This window comes from Ovis canadensis, chromosome 2, assembly GCF_042477335.2.
Source record: "Ovis canadensis isolate MfBH-ARS-UI-01 breed Bighorn chromosome 2, ARS-UI_OviCan_v2, whole genome shotgun sequence".
Taxonomy (NCBI): domain Eukaryota; kingdom Metazoa; phylum Chordata; class Mammalia; order Artiodactyla; family Bovidae; genus Ovis; species Ovis canadensis.
Genome location: NC_091246.1, coordinates 34,210,834 through 34,233,688, shown reverse-complemented (window position 1 = coordinate 34,233,688; position 22,855 = coordinate 34,210,834). Strand labels below are relative to the sequence as shown.

General features: G+C 36.3%; 1 protein-coding gene across 2 annotated transcripts in view; it reads right to left on the bottom strand.

Moving 5' to 3' along the window:
* Positions 1-6,335: 6,335 nt before the first annotated feature.
* AGTPBP1 (ATP/GTP binding carboxypeptidase 1) overlaps positions 6,336-22,855 on the bottom strand; it is a 190,880-nt gene continuing 174,360 nt past the window's right edge. For both annotated transcript variants that reach the window (XM_069575809.1, XM_069575810.1), the window contains 2 exons: positions 20,137-20,297; positions 6,336-7,074 (listed from right to left, as the gene is read on the bottom strand). In XM_069575809.1, coding sequence (XP_069431910.1) covers positions 6,900-7,074; positions 20,137-20,297 — 336 coding nt within the window. In that variant the 3' untranslated portion in view covers positions 6,336-6,899. The remainder of the gene's footprint in view (positions 7,075-20,136; positions 20,298-22,855) is intronic.

Genomic DNA, 22,855 nt, shown 5'->3' with positions numbered 1-22,855 from the left:
CACAGAGGTGGCCCAAGCCGCTGGTTACCACCTGTGAGAGAAGTGCAGGTGGTCCGCGGAGGCGCCCAAGGCGGGTCTGAGTCTCTGCTCTGCCACACACTTAAGTTCAGGTCAATCACATGGCCTCTCCAAGCCCTATGTTCCTCACATATTAAATGGAAATGCTAATGGCTCTGTTTATTAATAGTGTTTTTGTGAAGCTCAAATGAGATAACTTAGAAAAGAACTTAAATTTTAAAGAGCTATTGAAATGCCCTTTATCTATGCATCACCTATGGATGAAAGGCAGGGATCTGCAGCTCTAAGCAGTGGCTGGATGGAAATTGCTTTGAGATTATAGCTGAGTAATATTACAACTTCATCCCGTTATATGTGCTCATTGGTTTAACTGATGTAACTCAACAAAGGGAGCTCTGTTCCCTCTCAGCTTGCTCCCTGGGTCCACCTTGTTGTATGATGCACAGAAGATGTACTCACTCTCAATATTAATAGTTCACAACATTTGTGTCCTCTACTGCTACAGAGAACTTGCAAGATACTGAAAAGTCAGCTCTTGGGATAATATTCTCTTGGAACAAGCCAGTAACAACAGGCTTCATCACTTGAGGAAATAATCTCTGAGTTTCAAGTAGGTAATGACAAAAATATGACTCCTTTCTTGCCTGATATACACAAAATAAACGTGAGTTTGTTGGCATGAGGGGCTTCCCTTGTGACTCGGCTGATAAAGAATTCACCCGCAATGTGGGAGACCTGGGTTCGATCCCTGGGTTGGAAAGATCCCCTGCTGAAGGGAAAGACTACCCACTACAGTATTCTGGCCTAAAGAAGTACATGGACTATACCCATGGGGTCGCAAAAAGTTGGACATGACTGAGCGGCTTTCACTTTCACTTTCTGTCTGACATGTATGAGTGGTTATCTGCTGTTTTGACCTTTCCGGAGTGTCTTTCTCTTGTAACTTAAGACATGTGCTTTGCACAGAGCCACCCCTTCAGGGATGGATACTGAAGATGGCTGGGTTTTCAGGTAGGTTTCAGACACACATACCTGTGTAACAGACATAGCCTTTCCTGTAACAGAAAATTCAATTTAAATAGCCTAAACTCAGAAGGCAATTTATAGGCCCATATAACTGATGCAATTGAGGTTTCCTGTACAGCTTGATGTGGGACTGAAGTGAGAAAAAGACTGTTTCTCTATGTCTTTGTCCTTTGATGCTGGCTGTCTCAGATGCACTCCCCTCTCAGGGCTGCATTGCGGCTGCCAGCAGAATATCCTTCATTACCAAGGCAGGGTCTTTGTTTCAGCACTGCCTTCTCCAAGTCCCAACACTCTGTTTGGACTAGTTTAGATCATGTGCCCACTGCAGATGCTCAGCAGAAAGAAGAGCTGACTGACTTGGCTCAGGTCATGTGCTCCACTCTGAAAGTTGGCAACCTCAGAACACAGATTTTGAAGGCTGGTTAGGGCAAAGGGGAGACTGAGTGTGCCCGCTCCATCCTGTAAGTGATCTGGGTCAGACAGTGGTTTAGTTTTTGTTATATTTTCATCTTGTGTAGCTCTTCAGGAGGGGGAAATAAAGGTTGGCAAAACAGTTATGCATTGGACTTTCTTCTATGTGAAATACAATTTATAATCCTTTAATATGACTTTTTTTAGATTCTGAAGTTTATCCCATCCAATCTATGCACTCTGTTTCAAGTGCTCACAGTTTGAAAGAAAAAGAGATGAAATGTCAAACATTTCTAAGAATTAAAAGGAGGAAAAACAATCATAGATAATATAAAATCTAGGAAAGTATAAATAATTTTTAAAAATGACACTGTAAACAGAATACATAACTTGACTTTACTATTTTACCATGAGCACTGAACATGAAAATATGGTCTTAAAAATTCCTAATTACACCTTCAGCTAGAGAAAATAAGCTTACAGATAAGTTGACCTATTTTCAAGAGTGTAGACTTCACATTTATTAAACACTAGCCAGCCTTTCTACTTTTTCAATAATGAGCATCTTTGCCTTTTATAATTTCTTCACATCTGTCATTTATCATGGATCTTCATGTGGTTTAAAAGTACATTAAGCATAATTGGAAGATCAGCATCAGAATTACTCTGAGCAGATTTTTCCTGATCCTCACTTCATCTTCACTTGGTACTCTATCAGTGATGCCTTTGAGATGGATAGTATCATGCATTTGATATTACAAAAATAAACCTTTCTAAATACTCAGAGCCAGATCTCTTTAGCTCTTTAAAGCTGTCTGGGTTTACAGCTAGAAAGGTACCACAAATCCATTTCCATTTCACGGGGGTGACCATCTTCTGCACAAATGCACACCCTCAGAGACTCTGTCCACACTCACCAGTGTCAACCGTGTCCCAGACTCCCAAATAACACTGACTGGCCTGCATGGTGCCTCCCATGCCACCAAAACAGGGCCATTCATTTGGATTTAGGCGCTGCCTGCTTAGCAAACTCAAACTGAAAAAAAAAAAAGAAGGTTTAATGACTCAATACCCTCAACAACCAGCCATTCAACCAGACTTCAACCAAGTCTGAAGGCTTGATTGGATTTGACAAAGGGTGCCAGCAGGTCCAAGCGCCTGAGTATAGAGAAGAAGGTATTTGAGGTGGGGTGGGAAGAATAAGTGGCCATGGACCAAAGTCACTATTCGGGTCTAGAAAGAGGAGGGCACCACCAAGGCAGACTTCCCACAGCCAGTGTCAGCCCAGTACAGGCAAGAGGTGCTTTATAAATACCATTAACAGTGAGAAACAACTGAAATGTAACATTTCAAGGACTCTATCTTCAAAACACTAATCATCATAAAGAAAATGAGACTTTCTTCTGAGTTTTCCTTTTTCAGTGTGGGAATATGCTTAACAATTAATGATAATATTCTGTCATGTAAAGTAGAATTGATGGATGTTAGTAGCTCAGTCGTGTTTGACTCTCTGCAATTGCATGGACTGTAACCCCCCAGGCTCTTCTGTCCATGGACTTTTCCAGGCAAGAATACTTTAATGGGTTGCCATTTCCTTCTCCAGGGGATCTTCCTGACCCAGGGATCGAACCCGGGTCTTCTAGCATTGCAGGCAGAGGAGTCTTTACTGTCTGAGCCACCAGGGAAGCGATAATTAATGATAACATTCTATCATGTAAAATAAAATTGATGGGTTAGTGTGCTTGCTCAGTCGCTCAGTCATGTCTGACTCTTTGTGATCCCATGGACTGTAGCCCACCATGCTCCTCTGTCCATGGAATACTCCAGGCAAGAATACTGGAGTGGTTGCCATTTCCTTCTCCAGGGGATGTTCCCAACCCAGGGATGTTCCCAACCCAGGGATTAAACCTGTGTCTCTTGCATTGGCAGGCAGGTTCTTTACCACTAGCACCACCTGGGAAGCCTTTCAATTAAAATATTGCTTCTACAGGTTTTTCCCTAATGGACAACTAGTGTTTAGCCTTTCAGCAAAATAAGAGAAAAAGTTCATTAATTTTCAATTAATATTTTATAATTATTAAAATAAATATAGGAAAGCAAAAAGATTTATAAAGATACATTTATCATCTCGTTACTGTAATTTATTTCTGGATCATGCACAAAAACAACTCCATTAGTACACTTATTATATTATCCATTTCAGTGCTTATATTAAATATGATTACCTTAATTTGGATAATTGAAATTTAGAAGTATCATATTCACTGTGGTTAATGTACTATCCAAAGTGGAACACCAGCTTACTTATTTGTAATTAGGATTCAGACAAATCTCCATGTTTCTAAACACCACACAAAAACTGGTAGAAGTGGCAGAGACTGATTAAGAACAATACTTAATCCAAAACAAAATCCTGTATTCAAACAACACTATGACTGCAATGAAGAAAAAGCCATTGTGAACCATAGGTTTTTGGCAGATGAATTTTATAAACTCAAGAAAGACCGACCCTTAAGCTTTTAACATTCCTCACTTTAAGGGGAAATGCAAAGGAGAGCATCTCCTTCTTTGGTAAGAACATGAGGCTAGTTGTCAAGAGACCTGGGCTAAAGCCCCAGCTCTGCCCCAGTGACTTTCTTGATCTCTGCCTATTTTCTTGATTCTACAAATTATCTTGCTCTAACTCATCTCTGTTGCTGACTTCCAATTCATAGGTCCTGTGATTCTTAGGAAATTGTGATGCTAACAGAGCATCAGATCATATCAGCGGTTCATACAGTGTGACTCCAATGACATCACCATCTGAGAATTTTTAAGAAATGCACATTTGGGGGCCCGGCCCCAGATCCACAGAATCAGTCATCTGTGTTTTGAGAAGCAAGTTCTCCAGGTGATTCTGATGCACACAGTATATACATAATTTGAGAACCAATGGGTTAGATAAAAACTAGTTATGAAATTCACAGTTCCAAATGTGAAGTAAATCAAGTAAGTCTAAATTCACTTGTTCAGTTCAGTTCAGTCGCTCAGTCGTGTCCAACTCTTTGCTTGTTAGACTTGGTTTATCAACCATGCTTCCCTGATAGCTCAGCTGGTAAAGAATCCACTTGCAATGCAGGAGACCCTGATTTGATTCCTGGGTTGGGAAGATCCACTGGAAAAGGGATAGGTTACCCACTCCAGTATTCCTGGGCTTCCCTCGTGGTTCAGCTGGTAAAGAATCCACCTACAATGCAGGAGGCTTGGGTTCGATCCCTGGGTTGGGAAGGTTCCCTGGAGAAGGGAAAGGCTACCCACTCCAGTATTCTGGCCTGGAGAATTCCATGGACTGTGTGATCCATGGGGTCACAAAGAGTCAGACACGACTGAGTGACTTTCACTTTATCAGCCACATTCATTATCAGGATTATGGCACTGAAGGCATCTCAGTCATTTTATGAAAATCTAAAAAGGTAAAATTTAGGGCATTTTTAGCTACAAATAGCCAATGATATTTAGTTTACCCCTAATTAGAAAAGTTAGGATTTAAATTATTTCTTACTTTTCCAAAGTTATTTATTGTTAGTCATCTCCTAACTATAAAGAACTTCTCTTCAATCTTATGAATAATTATTTAATAAAAAGCATGTTCAGGTGTGCAACATATACTAAAAGATATGCCTCATCAATATAAAGTATGATAGCAGCATATGGTTAGACGTTTTTATACTGCTAACATAAACACACACTCTGAATTATTCTGCATATTCTAGTAGCTGCAGTTGCCTTTCATATAAGACTTCTCTGATTTTTAATTTCTAGTTTTGTAAGAGCCAAGAAAAGTTCACATACAGACATAGTGGCTCTATAATCCACGCTCTGAAAAAATTATAGTTATATATGTAATTACTTTCTATTAATATATAAAATAATAAAATAATTAACTTTACAAATCATTATTAAATAAATAATGCTAAAGTATCCTGATATTTCCTAAATCAGGTCACCACACACTAAGAGGGCTAGTTCAACTTCACAATCTATTTTAGTCTTTACTTTCTGAGATTAGTAAGAATTAGGCTATTTAGAGATAAGACCTCAATATTATGGCCCCTTGCTATGTTTTTAAACATGGTTCCTCTGGTGCCAAAAAGAAGCCACACTGTGGGTGAAATGTCTGAAATAAGACAATGAAAATCATTGATATGGAAAGTGCAAAAATCTGGAACACTTTTATAATTTCTTTTTCATTATTACAGGTCTCTAAAGAAAGATTTTGAAAAATTCTCCAGAATATGTGAAGATAACATGCCAAAACTGAGGCACCCAAACCCTGGCAAGTCTGTTCGTACATTATCTTTTTGGATTTGTTTTGTTACAACAGAAACTTAGTTCTTAGAACATTTATCCAATGTCATTGGACTTGTTTTATTTTGCTTCATAAATAAGGACAAAGTCATTCCTGCAGCAGGACAGCTTAGACTTGGGAAGATGTCACTATAAGAAAAAGCTGAAATTCACTGCCTTTTCTAGGACTCAGTTACAGTGTCAGCATGCCCTAAATGAATTCACGTCAGTACACTTAATAACTGCACAGTTCAGGAGATGCAGCATAAGCTTCATGTACATTTAACACTGGCTCATACCCTCACTACATTTTTAAAGCTTTTTAATAGTCTGCAGCAGCAGACTTTAGGTGCATCCATGAGACACAATTTTAGAGAAAACAGCTATTCAAATATATGCTTACGATAGGTAGGCCTCTACTATATAAACAATGCTATAAGCATTTTTTTCACAAATTTTTATCGATGTATTCAGATGTCTGATTATTGTAATATTTCCCTGAAGATTCTGTAGACCAAATAATCTGAGCTGGTTAAAAAGGATGACAAAATGAATGCAACATTTAATATAGTTTTTATTTAATTTGGTAAATGTAGAATGTAATGGTTTCAAGGCAAACTCTGGATGATTTCAGTCACAACTCAACAGTTAACATGATTGTGAAGAACAGTCTTATCTTCAATATCTACCCATCCTTACACAAACACATCTACAGGAATCCATGTACATATATATTAGTTTTCAGTAACTCAGGATTTTCAACAACTCTGGAATTTAGACTTTATATTCTCACGCACTTCAAAATTATCCATTTGATGCAGGATATATAATCATAAGATTAAAAACTCATGCAGTGACACTCAGGGTTTTTTTTTAAAAAGTAAATCCAATATTTGATACTTCAATGCTATGTAAAGTGCATTGAAAATCTAAAATAAAACAAGTGCCAATTTTATCAGGAATTAATAACATTTATTGTCTTGAAACCAAACAGGTCCAAGATGCTTTCCATCTTTCTGAGTCAGCTTTCTATAAAGTCATTTCTCTCAAATTTCCTATGTAACAAAAACCAAGATATTTCATTTCTTCTTTGCAATTAATAAGTGATGGCAAAGGGTTCAAGATAGGTATGTTCTTGATTCAGAGTCAGAAAGTACTTCTTCTTGGGCAGAAGGTTCATAGTCTCCTGTGTTTTCAGCCAATTCAATATCTAAGTCATCATTACTTTCTGCACTGTAATCAACTTCTTCAAGGAATCGAGGTTCATCTTCATCCAAAACATAAGTGGTGGGGCTGTAGCCAAAGCATACAGAACACACACGACTTAGTTAGGTTGCAAGGCTTTAAAACAAGATTATTTGACTATCCTGGACTAACTTTGATTTCAGTATAATGCAAGCAGTAATTTGGGTTAATTTTTAAAATGTTATCCAAATGAACAAATTAAGACATTTGTTAATAGCTGAAAATAACTGCATTGATAATATAGGGCGAAATGCTAACTTTTAATTATCTGACAAGAGTATCACTATATATCCTACAATTAGATAGCTAAAAAAAAAAAAAATGGACTCTCTCAGTGGGTTACTTCATGGAAGGATTTCATCAATTTGTAGGCTTAGGAGTTTATTTTGATCACTATAAATCAAGTAAAAGATAATTTCAAGAAGCTTTATAAGAAACTGTGGTATCTAATTGGTTCCTCCAGTAATACCCTGAAACCACTTATTCTAAGTCTATAATCATTTGCCATAAGAACAGCCCATATACCCATCCTCTCAGACTCCACTGGTCAAGAATAAAAATAAAAACAAGGGAACATTCCATACCCAGATTAATTACTTTCCCTTGGGACACAGAAGAAGATATTTGCTTAAAAGCGCTAAGTGCTTCTAAATATTTCATTAGGCAGGCTGTTCAGGATTAAGGCAATCCTTCCACTAGGTAACATATTCTTTCCTCTTCAAAATAATCACATATTCTGATTTCTCCCCATTCGGGAGACTTTACACACACACACACACACACACACACACAATCAAAGAAACATTACAGAAATGTCTCAATATCCCCCCTTTGTGACCAAAATGATCTAAATTTCATATAGATCTATGTTTGTTTATAACCTACCTACTTCCAAAAAAGAATTTTCTATTGCTGATGCAATTAAAAGCTATAAAATCAGATAATAAAAAGGGAACAATAATATTTTCAAATGAGCAGAGAAGCTGATGTTATTAGGCACCGAAAATGAAAGAATTCCTGCAATTGAATACTAAATTCAGTTCAAATATCTGAAGTTTAAACAGAAAAGACAAGTTAATGGATTATATGGTTCTAATTTTATGAGAAGGCAAACCTCATCTGATGAGAGTATCATTTTTCCTAGAATTGCCTTAATATTGCTCATTAAAGGAAAGAGAAAAATATATTGCAAAATCAACTTGCTCTTGTATAGTAAACTTCCTCTTAAACGTTCAGAGCTTGCACCATGACACAGTAGTACTGATAAATCAGGCTGAGTGGTTTGGAGGATTGTATAAGACTTTACAACACATCTAATGTTCATAAGAACAATTTCATTGTTACACAACTAAAATATCATCACTGTTAGGATTTTAGGAAAAAAAGTTGATTAATTATTTGCCTTTAAAACGACAATTATTCTTTTACTTTCAAAAACCTATGATTCATTCTATTTTGACCATGGTGCTTCAAATTTTCAGGGTGTTTTTCTCTCTCTGCAATTTTTTTGAAGAGTTTGAGCAGATAGGTGTTAGTGCTTCTCTGGCCCTGGGCTTTTGTTTGCTGGAAGATTTTTCATCACAGTTTTTATTTCAGAGCTTGTGATTGGCCTGTTCATATTTTGTCTTCAGTGCTTGTGATTAGTCTGTTCATTTATGTCTTCCTGGTTCAGTCTTGGAAGGTTGTACTTTTCTAAGAATCTGTCCATTTCTTTCAGGCTGTCCATTTTATTGGCATATAGTTGCTTGTAGTAGTCTCTTATGATGTTTTGTATTTCTGTGGTCTCAGTTGTAACTTCTTTTTCATTTCTAATGTTATTGACTTGAGTATTCTCTTTTTTTCCTGATGAATCTGGCTAATGGTTTGTCAAGTTTGTTCATCTTCTCAAAGAACCAGCTTTTAGTTTTATTGATCTTTGCTACTGTTTTCTTCATTTCTTTTTCACTTATTTCTGCTGACCTTTATGATTTATTTCCTTCTACTAATTTTGTGTGTTTTTTGTTCTTTTTCTAGCTGCTTTAGGTGTAAGGTTAAGCTGATTATTTGAGGATTTTCTTGTTTCTTGAGGTAGGCTTATATTATTTTAAACTTCTCACTTAGTACTGCTTTTGCTGAATCCCATAGGCTTTGGGTTGTGTTTTTGTTGTCATCTGTTTCTAGATGTTTTTTCATTTCCTCTTTGACTTCCTTCAGTGACCTCGTGGTTATTTAGAAGCGTATTGTTTAGCCTCCATGCATTTTTTTTTTTACAGTTTTCTCCCTGTAATTGACATCTAATTTCATAGCATTGTGTTTTTAAAAAAATGCTTGATATGATTTAAATTTTCTTAAATTTACCAAAGCTTGATTTGTGACCCAAGATGTAATCTTTCCTTAAGAACGTTCTATGCGCACTAGAGGAAAAACATCTATTTTGCTGCTTCTGAATGGAATATCCTGATGATATCAATTAGGTCCATCTGATCTAATGTGTTATTTAAGGCTTATGTTTCCTTATTAATTTTCTGTTTGGATGATCTGTCCATTGGTGTGACTTAAGTGTTATAGTCCCCCACTATTATTTGTGTTACTGTTACTTTTATAGCTGTTAGCATTTGCCTTGTATATTGAGGTGCTCCTTTGTTGGGTGCAGATATGTTTATAACTGTTATATCTTCTTCTTGGATTGATTCCTTGATCAACAATTACTGTTCTTCCTACATAACAGTCTTTATTCTAAAGTCTATGTTATCTGGGATGAGTACTGCTACTCCAGCTTTCTTTGGATATCCATTTGCATGGAATATTTTTTTCTAGCTCCTCACCTTCAGTCTGTATTGTTTGCCTAGGTCTGAAGTGGGTCTCCTGTACATAGCATATGTATGGATCTTGCTTTTGTATCCAATCAGCCAGTCTGTGTCTTTTGTTTGGAACATTTAATTCATTTACATTTAAAGTAATTACTGATATTATGATCCTATTACCATTTACTTTATTGTTTTGGGTTTGTCTTTGCAGGTCTTTTCTTTCTCCTGTGTTTCCTGCCCAGAGAAGTTCCCTTAGTACTTGTAAAGCTGGTTTGGAGGGTGCTGAATTCTCTTAACTTTTGCTTGTCTGTAAAGCTTTTGATTTCTCTGTCAAATTTGAATGAGATCCTTGCTGGGTAGAATGATCTTGGTTGTAGGTTTAGTGATTTGCTAGGAAGATTTACAAGATTTAGCACAGAGTTATATTCAAAGCTATTACTTATTACACTGAAGATATACAAAGCAAAATCAACCAAGAAAAAAGGTGCATGGGGCAAAGTCCAGAGGAAACCAAAGCCCAGCAAGAGCCACAGCCAAGAGGTAGAGTAGTCATCAAAGCTTTCAGCAATGTCAAAAGAATGGAGGCAAAAGCTGGAGTTCCAGGCTGCCAAGTTTCCTGGAAGAAAGGAGTTACAGAGATGTGACACCCAACGGTTTTTCTTTGGTGGCATTTGACAAATTCTTAAAATACACAGAGCAAGAAGCTGAAGAGCAAAGCAGAAAGCAGCAAAACAAATACAACAGAAAATAACAGAATTTGGGGCAGTCTTGTGAGAAACCCTGGGCCTACAACTGTGACCTCTGCAAGGGGACACTTATAAAGGGGGCAGGGACAAATGAAGAATTACACGCTTCATAAGTTTTACAAACCTACATCAAATCAGTTCAGTTCCTCTCTAAACTGGGGCAAGCTGCCCTACACTATAGCCTATCAGAGGAGAGACTGAATCCTCTTCAAATGAATATGTGCTCTTCCTTATTCTAACAGCCTTATTTTGAAGTTTCAAATAGACATCTATGTAAGAAGAATAATTTTATTCTTTTCCTTAGGGGTTTTTTTTTTTTGATGTGTACTGTTTTTTTAAAAAAAGTCTTTATTAAATTTGTTACAACATTGCTTCTGTTTTATGTTTTGGTTTTTTGGCGATGAGGCATGTGGAATCTTAGCTCCTCGACCAGATATCAAACCCATACCCCACTGGAAATGCTGCTTAATGGTATGAGGATCTCCTCTGGGCAGATGATTTTAAAAAAAATGGTATTAGACAGAGGTGATTGGAAATATTGTGAACATACTAAATGCCATTAAACTGTTCATTTTAAAATGGTATATTTTATCCTATGTGAATTTCATCTCAATTATAAAAAATCCAAACACTAATTGATTATAAGATAGTAAATAGGCTTCATTTTAAACATGGCTGTATTTTTAATTACAATAAAACACTGTGTAGAGTTTAGTATTTTTCAACTTTACTTTCCCATAATGTTTTAAAACATACTTAAACTCAAAATCATACACTTATTATCCTGAAATTTAGTCACCATCACAAATCCTAATGAGAAATATTATTAACTGTTTTAAATAAGTAAGTGTTAAGTGTTAGTCACTCAGTCGTGCCCAGCTCTTTGTGACCCCATGGACTGCAGCCCTCCAGGCTCCTCTGTCCATGAGATTTTCCAGGCAAAGATAATGGAGTGGGTTGCCATTTCCTTCTGCAGGGGATCTTCCCAACCTAGGGATTGAACCCTGGTCTCTTGCACTGCAGGCAGATTCTTTACCAATGGAGCTACAAGGGAAGCCCATTAACTGTTTTACTAGTTCTCAAATCCTTTAAAAAAGCGTCACTAAAAATACTGTTTCATACTGTTAAGTTATGAGCAACCTAGATAGCATAATGAAAAGCAGAGATATTACTTTGCTGACTAAGGTCCATCTAGTCAAGGCTATGGTTTTTCCTGTGGTCATGTATGGATGTGAGAGTTGGACTGTGAAGAAGGCTGAGCGCCGAAGAATTGATGCTTTTGAACTGTGGTGTTGGAGAAGACTCTTGAGAGTTCCTTGGACTGCAAGGAGATCCAACCAGTCCATTCTGAAGGAGATCAGCCCTGGGATTTCTTTGGAAGGAATGATGCTAAAGCTGAAACTCCAGTACTTTGGCCACCTCATGTGAAGAGTTGACTCATTGGAAAAGACTCTGATGCTGGGAGGGATTGAGGGCAGGAGGAGAAGGGGACGACAGAGGATGAGATGGCTGTATGGCATTACCGACTCAATGGACATGAGTTTGAGTGAACTCCAGGAGTTGGTGATGGGACCGGGAGGCCTGGCGTGCTGCGATTCATGGGGTCACAAAGAGTCGCACACGACTGAGCGACTGAACTGAACTGAACTGAAAAATACTGTTTAACAGTTCAGCTAACAGATAAAAACACTTTTGCTGGGGACTGCCCTGGTAGTCCAAAGATTTAAGACACTACACTCCCAATGCAAGCAGCCGAGGTGCGATCCCTGGTTAGGAAGCTACAGCCTGCATGCTGTAACAGCCCACAAATGGGAATGAAGATTCCAAGTGCTGCAACTAAGACCCAGTGCAGCCAAATTAAAAACTTTTTGCTAAGTTCAAAAACACTATGTGGCCGTGTGTGGCTGGGCCACTCAAGACGGCTTTACTCCTGCTCTGTGTACATCCCTGTTCAAGGAGTCCTTACCTCACCCACAGCCTCTTCACATGATTAACCTTCCCTCTTAATCATAGAGCCTAATCAATAACTTGCCCCACTTCCCATCCCTTCACTCCTGGCTAGTGACTATTCTACTTTTTGGATCAGAATGGCTCCAGCTCAGTTCAGTTGCTCAGTCATGTCTGATTCTTTGTGACCCCATGGACTGAAGCATGCCAGGCCTCTCTTGTCCATCACCAACTCCTGGAGTTTACTCAAACTCATGTCCATTGAGACAGTGATGCCATCCAACCATCTCATCCTCTGTCATCCCCTTCTCCTCCAGCCTTCAATCTTTCCCAGCATTAGGGTCTTTTCTAATGAGTCAGCTCTTTGCATCAGGTGGCCAAAGTACTGGAGTTTCAGCTTCAGCGTCAGCCCTTCCAATGAATATTCAGGACTGATTTCCTTTAGGATGGACTGGCTGGATCTCCTTGCAGTCCAAGGGACTCTCAATTGTCTTCTCCAATACCACAGTTCAAAAGCATCAATTCTTTGGTGCTCAGCTTTCTTTATAGTCCAACTCTCACATCCATACATGACCACTGGAAAAACCATAGCTTTGCCTAGATGGACCTTTGTCAGCAAAGTAATGTCTCTGCTTTTTAATATGCTGTCTAGGTTGGTCATAACTCTTCTTCCAAGGAGTAAGCGTCTTTTAATTTCATGGCTGCAGTCACCATCTGCAGTGATTTTGGAGGCCCCCCAAAATAAAGCCTGTCACTGTTTCCCCATCTATTTGCCATGAAGTGATGGGATGAGATGCCATGATCTTAGTTTTCTGAATGTTGAGCTTTGAGAATGGCTCCATCCACTATTAATAGTTTATCAAAGTGATGATAAGGAACAGGCCCTTTCTGGTTTCCCTACCAATTCCCTGTAAAACTGGTAACACCCACCCCCACCACCATAGCAAAAACTGCTCCTTGTCCTACCCACTGTCTGCTCTCCAGGACCTTACATCAGGCATGTTAGAACTCACTATCAAAGAAAACCACTGATCTCTCTAGCTATCTCTAGGTGCTTTATTTGGTCTTACTGCTGGGCAACTATAAGAATTGCAGGCCTGTAGGGTGCAGCCCAACAAGGTTTAAGTTCTTATATGACTTTCACCAACATTCCCAGCTTTGACCTAAAAGAAACACACCCCCTAGGAAAGTTATAAGGCAGACTTAGTGTTGTATGAAATGGAATTTTTATTATACAGCAAATACAACTGGGTAAAATTAAAGTGATTTGTGTGTGGTAATTTCCAACAAATGCCCTAACGATATAAAATATAATTAAATTATAATTTCTTTTCATTTCACTGAAAAAAAGTTCTATAACTTATGATAAACACAGTGGATCTCAAAAGCCACTAGGATGACAGAAAAAAATAACTTTTTAAAAAGGATAAATACATTAAAAAAAGAAAACTGAAGAGATAATAGCAAAGATGAGATATCAACAAAATGTTGGAAGATGGAAGAAGATGGATGAAAACAAGAGGCTTGAGTTCTAACTTGCTCCACTTTGCTGAGCATCTACAGAAGGGGAGGCCAAGGAAAAAAGTGCCGATTTGTATCACAAAGCACTAGAAAAGTTCAGGAGTTGAAGATAATGGTTATCAGGGGAAACTGAAAATAGAATTGGTAAAAAGGCTTTATAAGAGCAATCAGACCTTTAGATCTCCTTGCTTAGGCCATCCCTAGTCCAAATAGAAGGAAGCTGACTTTTCAAAGATGTTTTATCAGAGACGCTATTCACTTAAGAGTCAAAAGGCAGAAAGGGGGAAAAGTGAGAAGAGTAAGTAAAAGCCTCCTCTAAATAAGTTCTACTGGGCTCCCACAATGCTAGACTTAAAAGCCTGGGCAATGTTTATCAATTTTTTAAAAATCATTCTCCTGAGTCTTTTTTTTTTTTGAGAGTTTCTTTCCCTCTAATCTCCCCTTAATTCATTGCAATTAAGAATTTTGTGTGTGTGTGTGTGTGATCTTACACTGTTGAATTTTATTTTTAATTAATTTATATTTTAACTGGAGGATAATTATAATATTGTGGTGGTGTCTGCCATACATCAACATGAATTGGCCACAGATATACATGTACCCTCCCCAAGCTAATCCCCCTTCTCCACCCTATCTCAGAGCACTGGCTTTGGGTACCCTGCTTCAGACATCAAACTTCCACCATCATCTATTTTACATATGGTAATATACATGCTTCAGTGCTACTCTCTCAAATGATCCCACCCTCACCTTCTCCCACGGAGTCCAAAAGTTTGTTTTTCACATCTGTCTCCTTTGCTGCCTGCATATAGAATCATTGGTACCATCTTTCTAAATTCCATATATATGTGTTAATATGCAGTAGTTGTTCTTCTCTTTCTGACTTGCTTCACTCTGTATAGTAGGCTCTAGGTTCATCCATCTCATTAGAACTGACTCAAATGTGTTCCTTTTTATAGCTGAGTGATATTCCATTGTGTATATGTACCACAACTTCTTTATCCATTCATCTGCTGATGAACATCTAGGTTGTTTCCATGCCCTGCTGCTGCTAGCTACTGTAAATACTGCTGCAATGAACACCGGGACATAAGTCTCTTTCAATTCTGGTTTCCTACACACTGTTCTCCATCGTGGCTGTACTAGTTTGCATTCCCACCAACAGTGTAAGAGGGTTCCCTTTTCTCCACACCCTCTCCAGCATTTATTGCCTGTAGACTTTTGGATATAGCCATTCTGACCTGTGTGAAATGATACCTCATTGTGGTTTTGATTTGCATTTCTCTAATAGTGAGTGCTGTTAAGCATCTTTTCATGTGTTTATTAGTCATCTGTATGTCTTCTTTGAAGAAATGTCTGTTTAGTTGTTCGGCCCACTTTTTGATTGGGTTGTTCATTTTTCTGGTATTGAGCTGCATGACCTGCTTATATATTTTGGAGATTAATTTGTCAGTTGTTTCATTTGTTATTATTTTCTCCCATTCTGAGGGCTGTCTTTTCATCCTGCTTATAGTTTTCTTCATTGTGCAAAGGCTTTTAAATTTAATTAGGTCCCATTTGTTTATTTTTGTTTTTATTTCCATTACTCTAGGAGGTAGGTCATAGAGGATCTTGCTGTGATTTATGTCAGAGAGTGTTCTGCTTACGTTTTCCTCTAAGAGTTTTATAGTTTCTGTTCTTACAGTTAGATCTTTAATCCATTGTGAGCTTTTATCTTTCAGGTTGTTAGTTTGGTGTATCATACGGATTGATTTGAAGATATTAAAGAATCCTTGCATCCCTGGAATAAAGCACACTTGATAACAATATATGATCTTTTTAGTATGGTGTTGGATTCTGTCTGCTAGGATTTTGTTGAGGATTTTTGTATCTGTGTTCATCACTGATATTGGCCTGTAGTTTTCTTTTTTTGTGGCATCTTTGTCTAGTTTTGGTAGAAGGGTGATGGTGGTGGCCTTGTAGAATGATTTGGGGAGTATTCCTTCCTCTGCAAATTTTTTGAAGAGTTTAAGTAGTATAGGTGGTAGCTCTTCTCTAAATTTTTGGTAGAATTCACCTGTGAAGCCCTCTGGTCCTGGGCATTTATGGGTTGGAAGATTTTTTATTACAGTTTTTATTTCTGTGCTTGTGATTGGTCTGTTCAAATTTTCTATTTCTTCCTGGTTCAGTTTTGGAAGGTTATACTTTTCTAAGAATTTGTCCATTTCCCCCAAGTTATATATATGGAATTCTACTACATATTAAGTCAGACAGACCTGACAAGATATATAGCACATGATTTCCAACAGAAAAAAAAAGCATATTCTTCTCAGGCACATATGGAACATTATGCAGGGTAAATCATATCTTAGCCCACAAACAAGTCTTAATTAAGCTAAGAAGACCAAAATCATATTAAGCCTAACCACAACAATACAAAATTCAAAATCAATTGGGAATTCCCTGGCAGTCCAGTGGTTAGGACTCTGCACTCTCAATGCTGAGGGCCTGGGTTCAATTGCTGGTTTGGGAAATAAGATCCTACAAGTCATATGGTGTTGCCAGAAAAGAAAAGTAGAAATCAATTAGGAAAACTGGAAAAGTCACAAATATGTGGAGATTACACATGTTCCTGAACAACCAATGAGTAAAAGAGAAATCAAAATATATCTTGTGAGAAGTGAAAATGGAAATACAACATACCAAAACTGACGACATGCAGCAAAATCATTTCTAAGAGGGAAGTTTATGACAATAAAGGTCTACATGAAGAAAAAAGAAATCTCAAATAAACAATGCAATTTTACATCTCAAGGAACTAGAAAAATAAGAATAAATAAGCCTGGAGTTAGCAGAAGGTAGAAAATAACAAAAAATCAGACAGACATAAATAAAATGGAGACTAAAAAGATAAAAAGATCCATGAAACCTAGAGCTAATTTTTTTTAGAAAAGAATAAACTGTTAAGACTTCCTAAAAAAATGGAGCAATTATAAATGAAAGAGACATCACAAAAGATACATAAAAAATACAGAGAATCATAAGAGATTACTATGAACAATTATATACCAACAAATTGGACAACCAAGAACATATGGAAAAAATTCCTAGAAAGATACAACCCACCAAGACTGAATCATGAAGAAATAAATAGAAAATCTGAACAGAGCAATTATGAGTGAAGAGACTGCATCAATACTCAAAAACCTCCCAAGAAAGAAAATCCCAGGAGCAGATGGTTTCAATGAATTCTACCAACCATTTAAGGAATAAATAGTAGCAATTATTTTCAAACTCTTCCCAAATTAAAAGAGGAGGGAACAATTCCAAATTCATTTTATAAGGTTAGCATTATCCTAAATATCAAAGTCAGAGAAAGAACTTAAAAAAAAAAAACCAAAAAACTATAGGTTAATATCCCTGATGAACTTAGAAGCAAAAGTCCTCAATAAAATGTATTAGGAAATCAAATTCAATAATACATTCAAAGACTCATACATAAATCTTGATCACCTTGCACCCTTGATCACCTTGCACTCTTGTTCAACATATGCAAATTAATCAATGTGATTTACCACATTAACAAAACAAAGGCTAAAAATCATATAATCATCTCAACAGATGCAGAAAAGCATTTGACAAAATTCATCATCCATTCATTCAACCCTCAGCATACCAGGTAAAGAGAAAATGCACTCTTGCATAATAAAAGCTAATACAACAAGCCCACAGCTAACCATGAAATACTAAAAGCTTTTCTTCTAAGATAAGGAACAAAGAAAGGATGCCCACTCTCACCATAGTACTGGCTTAAGCAATTAGACAAGAAAGGAAATAAAAGTCACCCAAATAAGAAAGGAAAAAGTAAATTTTCTCTATTTGCAATAGACAAGACATCATATAGCATCCGTAAAAATACCACCAGCTGCATTTCTACACACTAACAATGAAACATCAGGAACAGAAATCAAGAAAACAATTTCACTTACTATAGCATCAAAAACAAGTTAGCAATAAATTAGCCAAGAAAGTGGAAGATCTGTACACTAAAAACCATTAAGACACTGTACTCTTATGTTCAAAGCAGTATTATTCATATAGTCAAAGTATGAAAACTATCTGACCATCAACAGATGAATGGATAAGGAAAATGCAGACAGATATTATGAAAAGCTATGACAAACCTAGGCAGCATATTAAAAAGCAGAGATAATAGTTTGCCAACAAAGGTCTGTCTAATCAAAGCTATGGTTTTACCAGTAGTCATGTATGGATATGACAGTTGGACCATAAAGAAAGCTGACCACCGAAGAATTGTTGCTTTTGAACTGTGGTGTTGGAGAAGACTCTTGACAGTCCCTTGGACTCGTCCATCCTAAAGGAAATCAGTCCTGAATATTCACTGGAAGGACTGATGCTGAAGCTGAAGATCCAATACTTGGCTACCTGATGTAAAGAACTGACTCCCTGATGCTGGAAAAGACTGAAGTCAGAAGGAGAAGGGGACAACAGAGGATGAGACGGTTGGTTGGCATCACCGACTCAATGGACCTGAGTTTGAGCAAGCTCTGGGAGCTGGTCATGGACAGGGAAGCCTGGCATGCTGCAGTCCATTAGGTCTCAAAGACTTGGACATGACTGAGCAACTGAACTGAACTGATACAATGGAATATTATTCAGCCTTTAAAAAAAGGAAATCTTTTCATTTGCTACAACATGGATGAAACTGGAGGGCATTACACTAAGTGAAATAAGCCAAACAAAGAGAAATACTGCTTGGTGTCATTTACATGTGAAATGTAAAAAAAAAAAAAAAAAATTTGAAACAACTCATAGAAACAGAGTGGCAAAGTGGTTGCCAGTGGGTAGGAGGCAGGCAGAGGAGGCAATAGGGGGAGGTAAAAATAATACAAACTTTCAGTTGTTGAGATAAATAAGGTCTGAGGAAGTAATGAATAACATGGTGACTATACTAGATAATGCTGCATTGTGTAACTGAAATTTGCTATGAGAGCAGAACTGAAAAATATTTCCCAACACACATACACAAAAGTAAATGTGTGATGTGATGTATGGACATGTTAATAACTGAATGGGGAAATCCTTTCACAGTGTACACATATATATACCAAATCATCACATTGTATACTTTAAATATCTTACAATTTTACTTGTGAATTTTACCTCCATAAAGAGGTAACACCAACAATGAAACATTAGGAACAGAAATCAAAAGTACATAAAATAAATGAAAAGGAAGCTTCTAAACATCAATGAGAACAACTTTATGCATGTTTATTAAATAAATAAATATACTTATAATTATTTCCATTATTGTTCACCAAGTGTTTTGAAGTGTAGAGAATGCAGGTAATCACTATCTCAGTTATCACATTATATAAAAATAGAGTTCTAATTAATGTTTTACTACACTTAAAACTGCTAAGTTGATACATACAACAGAGCCTGGCAATAAATTAACAAATCTAATGTCAATGTCTACCAACAAAAATCATGAAGATTCTATAAAATGGGACTATTTCTAACTATATGTATCAAACTATAAAATGCTAAACTCTAGTATTATGATTAAGAAATATGACATCAAATTATGTCTGAGCCTGTATCTGATCTAAATTTACATACATTGAATTTTAGGAGCAAAAGATTACCTACTTAGAAAAATACTTGTCACATGTAGTTAAATTTTCAGAGTGATACTAAATTAGCTGTTTCTAGCCGATGTTACCAGAAGATACTGGAAAGCCATTTGATGTATATAGATTATCAACAAAATAAAATTTCTTTTGAAGTATGAATTTTGGATCCAAGCATTCTTAATTTATATATTATCTGATATATGCTTACTTTTGAGTTAAAAGTAAATCATTAAGAGTACTATAATAGCATTTCAAATATAAGGGTAATTTACTAAAATTTTATTCAAATACCAATGTTAAAAGAATTAAGAATATTATCACATTTTGGAACATACATTAGATGTGCAAACTTATTTATAGAAATTATAAAAATGCTTGACCGTCAAAATCTCTGTGCCTTTCCTCTTACTTAACTATGAAGTCTAACAGTATACTACCATATAACAAAAAAATAACACAAGTGTGTCTTACCTAGTTACTTTGCAGCTTGATTCAATCAAGTCATTCTCAAAGTCAAGCAAGCTGGAAGGTAGATTATATTCCAATGGGGATGTCAGTCTTTTCAAACGCAACAGACCAACACAAAATTTTGCTCCCATCTCTTCCAATTCTCGAGTGCCAATCTGTAAACCCTAGAAGTAAAGCAATAATAAACATGTAACTAGGACATTGCTATCCTCTGACTATATCTCTTTAAAATTACATAAAAGGAATTTGAAGCTATATTAATAAAATAAAAGCCTGTTACTTTGTATGAACCTACAACTCATAAGCACAGTGTCTTAACAATATAAGATTATTTTAAGTCAAAAAGGAAACCATCTTAAAATAAGAATTTCTGAACTGTGTATTCTCATTTACTGTGTGCAAAATATTGTCACCAACACACTGAGAAGGGGGGAAAAAGCAGATAACTATCTTGAAGGTAAGTTATTCTTGGAGCTCATATGTAAAAGTATATTTTCACAAGATCTTGCTAGTACTTGTAATCTACTACTCAGATGCTGACATCGAAATAGTGTTACAATCAAGGCTCCAATCTGTTTACTTGAATATTAGTTTATACATACTTTTTCTACATGATAAATAGAAACCAGTGAGTAAAAAACAAACAAAAGATAGGTGACTATGTTAAAAAAAAAAAAGAATCAAATCTAAGCCAATGAGGTAGAAATAAACTCTTATGTTTCATGTCAGTTAAGAATGCCCATTTCAAATTTGATCTAATAAAACAAAAATAAAATTTTACCACAACACTTTTTAAACTAATAGTTTCCCAATAAACAATATAAGGTTCAGCAAAAGTTAAACATTACCACATAAGGGATAAAAATTAACTACTGTAAATCAAGATACTATTTATCATTTACTTTTCAGATAAAAATGAAACTCTGAAGTAAATAAAATCCTTACACCAACAAAGGCTGCAGGTGTACATTAAGAGTGAACTTGACTTTCAATGACCATCTAAAACCATTACAGCAACTGAAGAGATAAATCATAAAAACTGTTATTTACTCTATGAAGCACATGCCTTTAAAATAATGATTGACTGATTGTTTAAATAGTCTGGCCACCTCCAAATACTCTAGGAAATGTAACCTAACTAACTTTATTAGAAAATGTATTTGCCTTCTTAATCTAAGAGGTTTAGAAAGGCTATGCCTATTCCTGAGTTAGCTCATCGAAAATGAAGAATATTTGAAACCTAAGATTCAGAAATATAAGAACATTCTTGAGGGTGAAAAGGTTTGTTTCTTAAAATATTATTAGACTCACACAACTTATTAGCTAACATTAACAAGTTTGAAAAGTATACATTATGTGGTGGGAGGGGAGGGTGGGGATATATAGGAATTCTGTATTTTACACTCAATTTTTCTGTGAACCTAAAGTTGCTCTTTAAAAAGTTTGCTAGCTAAAAAAGTTTAAAAGAAGTATATGTTATGATAAAAGGATTGAATTTCATACATAAAAACTTATTTTTAGTAGTAAGACATACTTCTCTCTTTAAGAGTTTTATTAAATCAATGTAACTCTACCAGTGTAAATCACATAAAGTATATCAATATAAATCATATAAAAGAGAAATGACTATTCATTGCATGCCCAGTCACTCAGTCATATCAGACTCTTTGCAACCCCATGAACTGCAGCCCACCAGGCTCCTCTGTTCATGCGATTGTTTTTCATGCAAGAATACTGGAGTGTTGCAATTTCCTTCTCTAGGGGATCTTCCCAACCTAAGAATTGAACTCATGTCTCCTGTGTCTCCTACATTGGCAGGCAGATTCTTACCACTGAGCCACCTGGGAAGTCAACTATTTATTATGTATCCATTTTATTTTTAAAAGTTAAAATTAATAATTTTTATAAAACTCATCTAACATTTTATGTTTCAAAATACACTTTGGATATTTTATGTGGTTTTTTCAATGACCAAATACATTTATCAAAGCAAAAGCGGAACATTTAAAATAACCCAATGAAAGTCTGTAAGTAGAATACAAATCTAATAAGAAAATACTGCTGTTATTATGCCATAGATGATTTCAAGGGGTATTTAAGTTTCAGCCTCCCTGACATCCTCTCTCCCTACCCCCAGAGACTAGTTTCACAGACACTGATGCTTTTAGTTTCCTTTTCCAACCTGACTACATAAAGTATCTCTTTAAGAAAAAGTAATTCACAGTCTGTTTCCCTAAATCACAAAGTACCAGATTTTTTTTTTCCTATGGTCATTTACAAAAAGTGACTGTCAAGCTTTTCCCATCCCACACACATACAGTCCACTAAAGCAATAACCATGAGGCACAATTTGCGGGCTGCAGTACTCAAGCTCCTCTCTCACCACAACCATGACTCTGGGAGTCTAGAAGTCACCACTTTACAGTATTTGGAGAGATTTGAAAGGATAGCACATTCTGAAAGAATAGTATTCTGAGGTCAACCTAAAGTCATTAGGGAAAAGTCACTCTCCACAAAGTACTAGAATTTCACCAAGTTCAACCCATCCAGAGCCCCAAAGTTTGAACATCAGTTGTAAAATTTATACCCTTTTTTTTTTCCTAGTTTGTTACAGAATGGAAAAGTCACACAGCTCTCCACTTAAAGATTCTGGCACCAACCATAATATTTAATATATACTAAATATATATTTAATACTTTATATATAACATTAAATATTTAA